The following is a 13,038-nucleotide window of genomic DNA, read 5'->3' as shown; positions in this document are numbered from 1 at the left end:
CTGGTGGGTTTTTACCTTGCTCCTTCATCTGCTGTATATTTCTCTGTCTTCCCGTCTTGCCTAACTTAGTGTGTTTGGGGTCTCCAGCCTGCAGGTTTGTAGTTCCCATTGTTTTTGGTGTCTGCCCCCAGTGGGTAAGGTTGGTTCAGTGGGTTGTGTCGGCTTCCTGGTGGAGGGGACTGGTGCCTGTGTTCTGGTGGATGAGGCTGGATCTTGTCTTTCTGGTGGTCAGGACCACGTCTGGTGTGTGTTTTGGGGATGTTTGTGAATTCAATATGATTTTAGGCAGCCTCTGTTGTAATGGGTGGGGTTGTGTTCCTGTCTTGCTAGTTGTTTGGCGTGGGATGTCTAGTACTGGAGCTTGCTGGTCGTTGAGTGGAGCTGGGTGTAAGCATTGAGACGGAGGTCTCTGGGAGAGCTCTTGCCGATTGATATTATATTGATATCTTGCCGGGATATCTGTGGTGGTCCAGTGTCCTGAACTCGGCTCTCTCACTTCAGAGACTCAGACCTGACCCCTGGCCAGAGCACCAAGACCCTGTGAGCCACATGGCTCTTTTGGGAAGTCTGAGGTCTTCTGCCAGCATTCAGTAGGTATTCTGTAGTATTTGTTCCACATGTAGATGTATTTTTCCGAGATCAAACGAGATCAGGCGTGTTCAGGATGGTATGGCGGTAGACTGTAGATGTATTTTTGATGTATTTGTGGGGAGGAAAGTGATCTCCATGTCTTACTCCTCCACCACCTTGAAGGTCCTCCATCTCTTTGTTTATTTTGGATAACAGTCCCTTATCAGGTATGTCTTTTGCAAATATTTTCTCCCAAACTGTGGCTTGTCTCCTCATTCTCCTTACATTGTCTTTTGCAAAGCAGTTTTTAATTTTAATGAAGTCCAGCTTATCAGTTATGTCTTTCATGGATTGTTCCTTCAGTGTTGTATTAAAAAAGTCATTGCTATGCTCAAGTCATGTAGATTTTCTCATATGTTATTTTCTAGGAGTTTTACAGTTTTGCATTTTACATTTAGCTCTGTGATCCATTTTGAGTTAACTTTTGTGAAGCGTGTAAGGTCTGTATCTAGGTTCATTTTTTTTTTTGCACTGGATGTTCAGTTGTTCCAGCACTATTTGTTGAAGAGACTATCTTTGCTCCATCGTATAGCTTATGCTCCTTTGTCAAAGATCAGTTGATTATATTTATGGGGATCTATTTCTTGGCTGTCTGTTCTGTTCCACTGATCTATTTGTCTATTTTTTTGCCATCTATTTGTGTACACTGTCTTGATTACTGTAGCTTTACAGTAAGTCTTGAAGTTGGGTAGTGATAGTAGTTCATCATTTTCTCCTTGAATATCATATTGGCTATTCTGGGTCTTTTGCTTATAATCCACTTTTCTTCTTTTTTCTTTTTTTTTTTTTTGCGGGCCTTTTTTTTTTTTTTAACGCGGGCCTCTCACCACTGTGGCCCCTCCTGCTGCGGAGCACAAGCTCCGGACGCACAGGTCCAGCAGCCATGGCCCACAGGCCCAGATGCCCCGCGGTATGTGGGATCCTCCCGGACCGGGGCACGAACCCGCGTCCCCTGCATCGGCAGGCGGACTCCCAACTGCTGCACCACGAGGGAAGCCCTATAATCCACTTTTGAGAGAGAAATGGGATTCTGTTAATAATAACCTCAGGATTTCCCTGGTGGTGCAGTGGTTGAGAATCTGTCTGCCAATGCATGGGACATGGGTTTGATCCTTGGTCTGAGAAGATCCCACATGCAGTGGAGCAACTAAGCCCGTGCGCCACAACTACTGAGCCTGCACTCTAGAGCCCACGTGCCACAAGTACCGAAGCCCACGTGCCTAGAGCCCGAGCTCCGCAACAAGAGAAGCCACCGCAGTGAGAAGCCCGCACACTGCAACGAAGAGTAGCCCCCACTTGCTGCAACTAGAGGAAGCCCGCGCGCAACAACAAAGACCCAAGGCAGTCATAAATAAATAAATAAATAGTAATAATAATAATAACCTCAGAATAACAGGTGTAAACTAGGACTGTCCTGAGCACACTGGGACAGGTAGTCACTTTGTCTATAATTGCCTTATTTCTAGGGCAATTCAAATCATCTTCTGCTATTTGGTCTTCATGTCACATAGTCTTTTTGATGAAGCCATCAGTCATGTGGGAGGAAGACAGGGAAGAACCAGGAACATTGAGACGTTTGTTAGCTTTCATCTTTGAGCATTAAAACTCCTAAACTTCAGGTACAAACTGTATGTCCTGTTGTTCTTGAATTTGGATCTGTTAAAATTTTCAGCAATGTTGTTTCTTGAGGTGGTTTGAGTTAGAATATTCAGTGTGGTCATCAGGAGACAGTCATATACTAAAGAGTAGTCACAAAAAAGAAATTTACCAGTTTTTGCACCTCTTGAATAATGTGACTTGGATATTAAAATTTGGTATGGTTCAAAGAGGGACCAAATATTGTTCAATGGTTAACTGCCTTAATGTATCAAAGACTTTTTGGTGTGTAGGGAAAAATACACTTATAAATGTGAATGTTGTTGTGCTATGCTATTTTTTCTGCAAAACTCCTTAAATTATATTTGTCGGATTAAATTCTTCCTTTATTCTAAAGCTTATTGTTTATGAAATTTACTATTTCTAGAATATATACATGAAGACCAAAATTCTGACACTTTAAGTAAAAACATGTATTCAGTTAAAACTTAATTGGTTATTGACACTGTCTTGAGTATTTTAAAAAGTATGTTTCAGGCACATATAATGGTGTACGTAATTCGTGAATGTATATGAATGATGAATATAACTGGTGAATTTAGTATCAAAATTAAGTAGAAGCTACATGAAACTTTACTCTAAAATTTTGTTAGTTCAATCTTTTGATGGCTCTAAAGAAACTCTTAAAACTCTTTTAGCTCTGTTTGATTTGTAGGAGTGGAGAGAATTATCCTTTGGGATTTATTGCTGAGTATTTAACAGGGGAGAATTGTTGCTATTTTTCCTCAAGAAATTCATTTAATTGCTTCAGACAGTATGTTAACAGATTTTTGTTTCCTCTCAGGCTATGGCTTATGCTGTACCAGCCTCAGCTTTTCTCACTTCAGCTAATTAAGACTAATACCATTGTGTTCCTGCCACTCCAGTTCTCATTTAGCCTTTCCAAAAAGAATGCTGGTTAAGAAGTAAAGCTATAGATGACAGAGGATAAAAATAATTTTGTACTTCATTAACCATCAGTCTTTGTAGCTTCACTTCTGTTGTCTTAATGTGAGAAGAATCGTTAGTTAAAAAAAATTTGCTCTTCTGAGCTGTTTGTGGTATATCATGGAGCCATGCTAGTGTCAGAAATGGGTCTTTAGGACAGTTCTTAATACAATATGTGAAAAAATACCATAAAAAACATTACATTCAGTAAATACGTGCTGCATAAACATGCTAAAATGTTTTTGTTTTTATTAAAGAAAAGGCAAAATGGTCTTCTGTCAGGTTCAAGTAGGTAAAATGAACCTTGAGGTAAGGTTTAAGGTTACATTGGTCAACTGAGATCCTTCTAATAACTATTTGTTCTTTAGACTTACTTAAAAAAATTTTATTGGAGTATAGTTGATTTAAAATATTGTGTTAGTTTTAGCTGTACTGCAAAGTGAATCAATTATACATATACATCTATCCACTCTTTTTTAGATTCTTTTCCCATATAGGTCATTACAGAGTATTGAGAAGAGTTCCCTGTGCTATGCAGTAGTTCCCTATTAGTTACCTATTTTATATATAGTAGTGTGTATATATCAATCCCAATCTCCCAATTTATCCCTCCCCCTTTCCCTACCTGGTAACCATAAGTTTATTTGTACATCTGTGACTCTGTTTCTGTTTTGTAAATAAGTTCATTTGTACCATTTTTTTGGATTTCACATATAAGTGATATCATATGATGTTTGTCTTTCTCTGTCTGACTTACTTCACTCAGTATGACAATCTCTAGGTTCATCCATGTTACTGCAAATGACATTATTTTGTTCTTTTTTATGGCTGAGTAGTATTAAGACTTATTATTATTATTTTTTTCCTGTACGTGGGCCTCTCACTGTTGTGGCCTCTCCCATTGCAGAGCACAGGCTCTGGACACGCAGGCTCAGCGGCCATGGCTCACGGGCCCAGCCCCTCCACGGCATGTGGGATCTTCCCGGACTGGGGCACGAACCCGTGTCCCCTGCATCAGCAGGCGGACTCTCAACCACTGCGCCACCAGGGAAGCCCTATTTTTTTTAATTTTTGAATTTTATTTTATTTATTTTGTTATATAGCAGGTTCTTATTAGTGATCAGTTTTATAAACATCAGTGTATACATGTCAATCCCAATCACCCAATTCAGCACACCACCATCCCCACCCCCCCCACCCCCCCGCAGCCTTCCCCCCTTGGTGTCCATACATTTGTTCTCTACATCTGTGTCTCAACTTCTGCCCTGCATACCGGTTCATCTGTACCATTTTTCTAGGTTCCACATACATGCGTTCATATACGATATTTGTTTTTCTCTTTCTGACTTACTTCAGTCTGTATGACAGTCTCTAGATCCATCCACGTCACTACAAATGACCCAATTTTGTTCCTTTTTAGGGCTGAGTAATATTCCATTGTTATATGTACCACATCTTCTTTATCCATGCATCTGTCGATGGGCATTTAGGTTGCTTCCATGACTTGGCTATTGTAAATAGTGCTGCAGTGAACATTGGGGTGCATGTGTCTTTTTGAATTATGGTTTTCTCTGGGTATATGCCCAGTAGTGGGATTGCTGGATCATATGGTAATTCTATTTTTAGTTTTTTAAGGAACCTCCATACTGTTCTCCATAGTGGCTGTATCAATTTACATTCCCACCAACAGTGCAAGAGGGTTCCCTTTTCTCCACACCCTCTCCAGCATTTGTTATTTGTAGGTTTTCTGATGATGCCCATCCTAACTGGTGTGAAGTGATACCTCATTGTAGTTTTGATTTGCATTTCTCTAATAATTAGGGATGTTGAACAGCTTTTCATGTTCTTCTTGGCCATCTGTATGTCTTCTTTGGAGAAATGTCTATTTAGGTCTTCCGCCCATTGTTGGATTGGGTTGTTCGTTTAATATTGAGCTGCATGAGCTGTTTATATATTTTGGAGATTAATCCTTTGTCCGTAGATTCGTTTGCAAATATTTTCTCCCATTCTGAGGGTTGTCTTTTCATCTTGTTTATGGTTTCCTTTGCTGTGCAAAAGCTTTTAAGTTTCATTAGGTCCCATTTGTTTATTTTTGTTTTTATTTCCATTGCTCTAAGAGGTGGATCAAAAAAGATCTTGCTGTGATTTATGTCAAAGAATGTTCTTCCTATGTTTTCCTCTAAGAGTTTTATAGTGTCCGGTCTTACATTTAGGTCTCTTATCCATTTTGAGTTTATTTTTGTGTATGGTGTTAGGGAGTATTCTAATTTCATTCTTTCACATGTAGCTGTCCAGTTTTCCCAGCACCACTTATTGAAGAGACTGTCTTTTCTCCATTGTATATCCTTGCCTCCTTTTTCATAGATTATTTGACCATAGGTGCGTGGGTTTATCTCTGGGCTTTCTATCTTGTTCCATTGATCTTTGTTTCTGTTTTTATGCCAGTACCATATTGTCTGGATTACTGTAGCTTTGTAGTATAGTCTTAAGTCAGGGAGTCTGATTCCTCCAGCTCCGTTTTTTTTCCCCACAAGACTGCTTTTGCTATTCGGGGTCTTTCATGTCTCCATACAAATTTTAAGATTATTTGTTCTAATTCTGTAAAAAATGCCATTGGTAATTTGATAGAGATTGCATTGAATCTGTATATTGCTTTGGGTAGTGTAGTCATTTTCACAATATTGACTTTTCCAATCCAAGAACATGGTATATCTCTCCATCTGTTGGTATCATCTTTACTTTCGTTCATCAGTGTCTTATAGTTTTCTGCATACAGGTCTTTTGTTTCCCTAGGAGGGTTTATTGCTAGGTATTTTATTCTTTTTGTTGCAATGGTAAATGGGAGTGTTCCCTTAATTTCTCTTTCAGAGTTTTCATCATTAGTGTATAGGAATGCAAGAGATTTCTGTGCATTAATTTTGTGTCCTGCTACTTTAGCAAATTCATTGATTAGCTCTAGTAGTTTTCTAGTGGCCTTTTTAGGATTCTTTATGTATAGTATCATGTCATCTGCAAACAGTGACAGTTTTACTTCTTCTCTTCCAATTTGTATTCCTTTTATTTCTTTTTCTTCTCTGATTGCCATGGCTAGGACTTCCAAAACTATGTTGAATAATAGTGGTGAGAGTGGACATCCTTGTCTTGTTCCTGATCTTAGAGGAAATGCTTTCAGTTTTTCACCATTGAGAATGAGGTTTGCTGTGGATTTGTCATATATGGCCTTTATTATGTTTAGGTAAGTTCCCTCTATGCCTACTTTCTGGATGGTTTTTATCATAAATGGGTGTTGAATTTTGTTAGAAGCGTTTTCTGCATCTATTGAGATGATCATATGGTTTTCCTTCTTCAATTTGTTAATATCACATTGATTGATTTGCATATATTGAAGAATCCTTGCATCCCTGGGTAAATCCCACTTGATCATGGTGTATGATCCTTTTTATGTGTTGTTGGAGTCTGTTGGCTAGTCTTTTGTTGAGTATTTTTGCATGTATATTCATCAGTGATATTGGCCTGTAATTTTCTTTTTTTGTAGTATCTTTGTCTGGTTTTGGTATCAGAGTGATGGTGGCCTCATAGAATGAGTTTGGGAGTGTTCCTTCCTCTGCGATTTTTTGGAAGAGTTTGAGAAGGATGGGTGTTAGCTCTTCTCTAAATGTTTCATAGAATTCATCTGTGAAGCCATCTGGTCCTGGACTTTTGTTTGTTGGAAGATTTTTAATCACAGTTTCAATTTCATTACTTGTGATTGGTCTGTTCATACTTTCTATTTCTTCCTGGTTCAGTCTTGGATGGTTATACCTTTGTAAGAATTTGTCCATTTCTTCCAGGTTGTCCATTTGATTGGCATAGAGTTGCTTGTAGTAGTCTCTAAGGATGCTTTGTATTTCTGTGGTGTCTGTTGTAACTTCTCCTTGTTCATTTCTAATTTTAGTGATTTGAGACCTCTCCCTCTTTTTCTTGATGTGTCTGGCTAATGGTTTATCAATTTTGTTTATCTTCTCCAAGAACCAGCTTTTAGTTTTATTGATCTTTGCTATTGTTTTCTTTGTTTCTATTTCATTTATTTCTGCTCTGATCTTGATGATTTCTTTCCTTCTGCTAACTTTGGGTTTTGTTTGTTCTTCTTTCTCTAGTTCCTTTAGGTTTAACGTTAGATTGTTTATTTGAGATTTTTCTTGTTTCTTGAAGTAGCCTCGTATTGCTATAAACTTCCCTCTTAGAACTGCTTTTGCTGCATCCCATAGGTTTTGGATCGTCGTGTTTTCATTGTCATTTGTCTCTAGGTATTTTTTGATTTCCTCTTTGATTTTTTCAGTGATCTCTTGTTTATTTAGTAATGTATTGTTTAGCCTCCATGTGTTTGTGTTTTTATGTTTTTTTCCCTGTAATTGATTTCTAATCTCATAGCGTTGTGGTCAATAAAGATGCTTGATATGAGTTCAATTTTCTTAACTTTACTGAGGCTTGGTTTGTGACCCAAGATGTGATCTGTCCTGGAGAATGTTCCATCCGCACTTGAGAGGAAAGTGTAATCTGCACTTTTTGGATGGAATGTCCTATAAATATCAATTAAATCTATCAGGTCTATGTGTCATTTAAAGCTGTGTTTCCTTATTAATTTTCTGTTTGGATGATCTGTCCATTGTTGTAAGTGAGGTGTTAAAGTCCCCCACTATTGAGTTACTGTCGATTTCCTCTTTTATAGCTGTTAGCAGTGGCCTTATGTATTGAGATGCTCCTATGTTGGGTGCATATATGTTTATAATTGTTATATCTTCTCCTTGGATTGATCCCTTGATCATTATGTAGTGTCCTTCCTTGTCTCTTGTAACATTCTTTATTTTAAAGTCTATTTTATCTCATATAAGTATAGCTACTCCAGCTTTCTTTTGATTTTCATTTGCATGGAATATCCTTTTCCATCCCCTCACTTTCAGTCTGTTGTGTCCCTAGGTCTGAAGTGAGTCTCTTGTAGACAGCATATATATGGTTCTCTTTTTGTATCCATTCAGCAAGCCTATGTCTTTTGATTGGAGCATTTAATCCATTCATGTTTAAGGTAATTATTGACATGTATGTACCTATGACCATTTTCTTAATTGTTTTGTTTTTGTTTTTGTAGTTCCTTTTGTTCTCTTGTATTTCCCACTTAGAGAAGTTCCTTTAGCATTTGTTTTAGAGCTCGTTTGGTGGTGCTGAATTTTCTTAGTTTTTGCTTGTCTGTACAGCTTTTGATTTCTCCGTCAAATCTGAATGAGATCCTTGCCGGGTAGAGTAATCTTGGTTGTAGGTTTTCCCTTTCATCACTTTAAGTATATCATGCCACTCCCTTCTGGGTTGTAGAGTTTGTACTAAGAAATCAGCTGTTAACCTTATGGGGATTCCCTTGTATGTTATTTGTTGTTTTTCCCTTGCTGCTTTCAATAATTTTTCTTTGTCTTTAATTTTTGTCAATTTGATTACTATGTGTCTCAGCATGTTTCTCCTTGGGTTTATCCTGTATGGGACTTGCTGCGCTTCCTGGACTTGGGTGGCTATTTCCTTTCCCATGTTAGGGAAGTTTTTGACTGTAATCTCTTCAGATATATTCTCGGGTCCTTTCTCTCTCTCTTCTCCTTCTGGGACCCCTATAATGCGAATGTTGTTGCGTTTAATGTTGTCTCTTAGGCTGTCTTCATTTCTTTTCATTCTTTTTTCTTTATTCTGTTCCGAGGCAGTGAATTCCACCATTCTGTCTTCCAGGTCACGTATCCGTTCTTCTGCCTCAGATATTCTGCTGTTGATTCCTTCTAGTGTAGCTTTCATTTCAGTTATTGTATTGTTCATCTCTGTGTGTTTGTTCTTTAATTCTTCTAGGTCTTTGTTAAACATTTCTTGCATCTTCTCAATCTTTGCCTCCATTTTTTTTCCGAGGTCCTGGATCATCTTCACTATCGTTATTCTGAATTCTTTTTCTGGATGGTTGCCTGTCTCCACTTCATTTAGTTGTTTTTCTGGGGTTTTATCTTGTTCCTTCATCTGGTACCTATCCCTCTCCCTTTTTATCTTGTCTGTCTTTTTTTTTTTTTTTTTTTTTGTGGTACGCGGGCCTCTCACAGTTGTGGCTCCTCCCGTTGTGGAGCACAGGCTCCAGACGCGCAGGCGCAGTGGCCATGGCTCATGGGCCCAGCCGCTCCATGGCATGTGGGATCTTCCCAGACCGGGATACGAAGCTGTTTCCCCTGCATCGGCAGGCAGACTCTCAACCACTGCGCCACCAGGGAAGCCCTGTCTGTCTTTCTTTGAATGTGGTTTTTGTTCCACAGGCTGCAGGGTTGTAGTTCTTTTTGCTTCTGCTGTCTGCCCTCTGATGGATGAGGCTATCTAAGAGGCTTGTGTAAGTTTCCTGATGGGAGGGACTAGTTGTGGGGTAGAGCTGACTGTTGCTCTGGTGGGCAAAGCTCAGTAAAAGTTTAATCTGCTTGACTGTTGATGAGTGGGGCTGGGTTCCCTCCCTGTTGGTTGTTTGGCTTGAGGCAACCCAACAGTGGAGCCTACCTGGGCTCTTTGGTGGGGCTAATGACAGACTCTTGGAGGGCCCTCACCAAGGAGTACTTCCCAGAACATCTGCTACCAGTGTCCTTGTCCCCACGGTGAGCCACAGCCACCCCCCTCCTCTGCAGGAGACCCTCCAACATTAGCAGGTAGGTCTGGTTCAATCTTCCCTGGGGTCACTGCTCCTTCCTCTGGGTCCTGATGCGCTCCCTACTTTGTGTGTGCCCTACAAGAGTGGGGTCTCTGTTTCCCCCAGTCCTGTCGAAGTCCTGCAGTCAATTCCCACTAGGCTTCAAAGTCTGATTCTCTAGGAATTCTGCCTCTCATTGCCAGACCCCCAGGTTGGGAAGCCTGACGTGGGGCTCAGAACCTTCACTCCAGTGGGTGGACTTCTGTGCTATAAGTGTTCTGCAGTCTGTGAGTCACCCACCCAGCAGTTATGGGATTTGATTTTATTGTGATTGCGCCCCTCCTACCGTCTCATGGTGGCTTCTTCTTTGTCTGTGGATATGGGGTGTCTTTTTTGGTGAGTTCCAATCTCTTCTTGTCGATGATTGTCCAGCAGCTAGTTGTGATTCTGGTGTTCTCGCAAGAGGGAGTGAGGGCACGTCCTTCTACTCCACCATCTTGGTTTCTCTCAGGTCAATCTTTTAGATGTATGATAAATGAAGGGATAGTTAGCATAGAAAATTGGTGATAATAAAGGAAAGATATATGAAATTATAGGTTTATTGCAGGTTGAATTGGTGAATTGAAATTTTTTTTGAACCTATACGATTTGGAATGGTTTATGTTGGGTTACATTTTTTTGCTCAAAGAACAGTTGGTTGGAAACATGCCACTTTAACAAATACTACTTTTTCTCCCATCTAAAAAGTTGTAATGGAGGTTTAGTGGTACATTGGCTTCCTAAAGACAACCTTTTAGGTATTTTGTTATGGATTTCTATAATACAGTATACTTGATTACAATGAGATTTCATTTTGGAAATCTATACTATAATCTATAACCTCTACTTAAAGACTTACAACTAACCTATACTTTACCTAAAATTGTTGGGAAAAGATGTAATTAAATACTTTTACCTCATATGGAATCAGAAAGTTTAGAATTCGTCATGCTTGAATATGTTAGTGATGGAAAACATTTTTAAAAAATAAGGTATGCTTAGCAATTTTATTCAGTTGGTAAATTCTAACGAATGTGTAATTTTTGTTTTGTTTCCTATACAGCATCGTTACTTATTCCTGCTGGTAAAACTCTTCCCACTTTTACCACAGCAGAACTGGTATGTATCTTATTTAAGAGAGATATATATATATATATTTTTTTTTTAATTTTTCTTTTCAGCTTTAAAACAGTTTGTCATTCTACAATGCAAAGCCTGAATAAGGACAAAATATAATCAGACAGTATATAGTATTAAATAGCATTTTCAGTATGGTATGGCATTAATTGTGTTATGTCATTTCTGTCCCTACCAACTTTGTGGTATTACGTGCATTTAAAAATCTATTCTTTTCTTTTTTTTGAATTTTATTTTATTTATTTTTTTATACAGCACGTTCTTATTAGCCATCCATTTTATGCACATCAGTGTATACATGTCAATCCCAATCTCCCAATTCATCACACCCCCTACACCCCCCACCGCTTTCCCCCTTGGTGTCCATACATTTGTTCTCTACATCTGTGTGTCAATTTCTGCCCTGAAGACCAGTTCATCTGTACCATTTTTCTAGGTTACACATATATGCGTTAATATACGACATTTTTTTTTCTCTTTGTGACTTACTTCACTCTGTCTCAGAGTCTCTAGATTCATCCACGTCTCTATAAATGACCCAATTTCGTTCCTTTTTATGGCTGAGTAATATTCCAGTGTATATATGTACCACATCTTCTTTATCCACTCGTCTGTCGATGGGCATTTAGGTTGCTTCCATGACCTGGCTATTGTAAATAGTGCTGCAGTGAACATTGGGGTGCATGTGTCTTTTTGAATTATGGTTTTCTCTGGGTGTATGCCCAGTAGTGGGATTGCTGGGTCATATGGCAACTGTAATTTTAGTTTTTTAAGGAACCTCCACACTGTTCTGCATAGTGGCTGTATCAATTTACATTCCCACCAACAGTGCAAGTGGGTTCCCTTTTCTCCACACCCTCTCCAGCATTTGTTGTTGGTAGGTTTTCTTTCTTTTTTTTTTTGCGGTACGTGGGCCTCTCACTGCTGTGGCCTCTCCCATTGCGGAGCACAGGCTCCAGACGTGCAGACTCAGTGGCCATGGCTCATGGACCCAGCCGCTCCACGGCACGCGGGATTCTCCCGGACCGGGGCATGAACCCGCGTCCCCTGCATTGGCAGGCGGACTCTCAACCACTGCGCCACCAGGGAAGCCCTTTTGTAGGTTTTCTGATGATGCCAGTTCTAACTGGTGTGAGGTGTAGTTTTGGTTTGCATTTCTCTAATAATTAATGACGTTAAGCAGCTTTTCATGTGCTTCGTGGGCATCTGTATGTCTTCTTTGGAGAAATGTCTATTTAGGTCTTCTGCCCATTTTTTGATTGGGTTGTTTGTTTTTTTAATATTGAGCTGCAAGAGCCGTTTATATATTTTGGAGATTAATCCTTTGTCCATTGATTCATTTGCAAATATTTTTTCCCATTCTGAGGGTTGTCTTTTTGTCTTGTTTGTAGTTTGCTTTGCAAAAGGTTTGAAGTTTCACTAGGTCCCATTTGTTTGTTTTTATTTCGATTACTCTAGGAGGTGGATCATAAAGGATCTTGCTTTAATTTTTGTCAGAGAGTCTTCTTCCTATGTTCTACTCTAAGAGTTTTATAGTGTCTGGTCTTACATTTTAGGTCTCGAATCCATTTTGAGTTTATTTTTGTGTATGGTGTTAGGGAGTGTTCTAATTTCATTCTCTTACATGTAGCTGTCCAGTTTTCCCAGCACCACTTATTGAAGAGACTGTCTTTTCTCCATTGTATATCCTTGCCTCCTTTTTCATAGATTAGTTGACCATAGGTGCGTGGGTTTATCTCTGGGCTTTCTGTCCTGTTGCATCGATCTATATTTCTGTTTTTCTGCCAGTACCATATTGTCTTCATTACTGTAGCTTTGTAGTATAGTCTGAAGTCAGGGAGTCTGATTCCTCCAGCTCCGTTTTTTTCCCTCAAGACTGCTTTTGCTATTCGGGGTCTTTCATGTCTCCATACAAATTTTAAGATTTTTTATTCTAGTTCTGTAAAAAATGCTGTTGGTAATTTGATAAGGATTTCATTGAT

At 39.2% G+C, this 13,038-nt stretch overlaps 1 protein-coding gene across 1 annotated transcript in view; it reads left to right on the top strand.

The window, feature by feature from the left end:
- Positions 1–13,038, top strand: part of GTF2A1L (general transcription factor IIA subunit 1 like) — a 59,200-nt gene that overhangs the window by 13,081 nt on the left and 33,081 nt on the right. Inside the window, exon 4 of the mRNA XM_060309122.1 lies at positions 10,983–11,038. Coding sequence (XP_060165105.1) covers positions 10,983–11,038 — 56 coding nt within the window. The remainder of the gene's footprint in view (positions 1–10,982; positions 11,039–13,038) is intronic.

The sequence above is a fragment of the Globicephala melas genome, chromosome 12 (assembly GCF_963455315.2).
Source record: "Globicephala melas chromosome 12, mGloMel1.2, whole genome shotgun sequence".
Taxonomy (NCBI): Eukaryota; Metazoa; Chordata; class Mammalia; order Artiodactyla; family Delphinidae; genus Globicephala; species Globicephala melas.
Note: the sequence above shows the minus strand (reverse complement) of the source record. Positions and strands in the feature narration are given on the sequence as shown.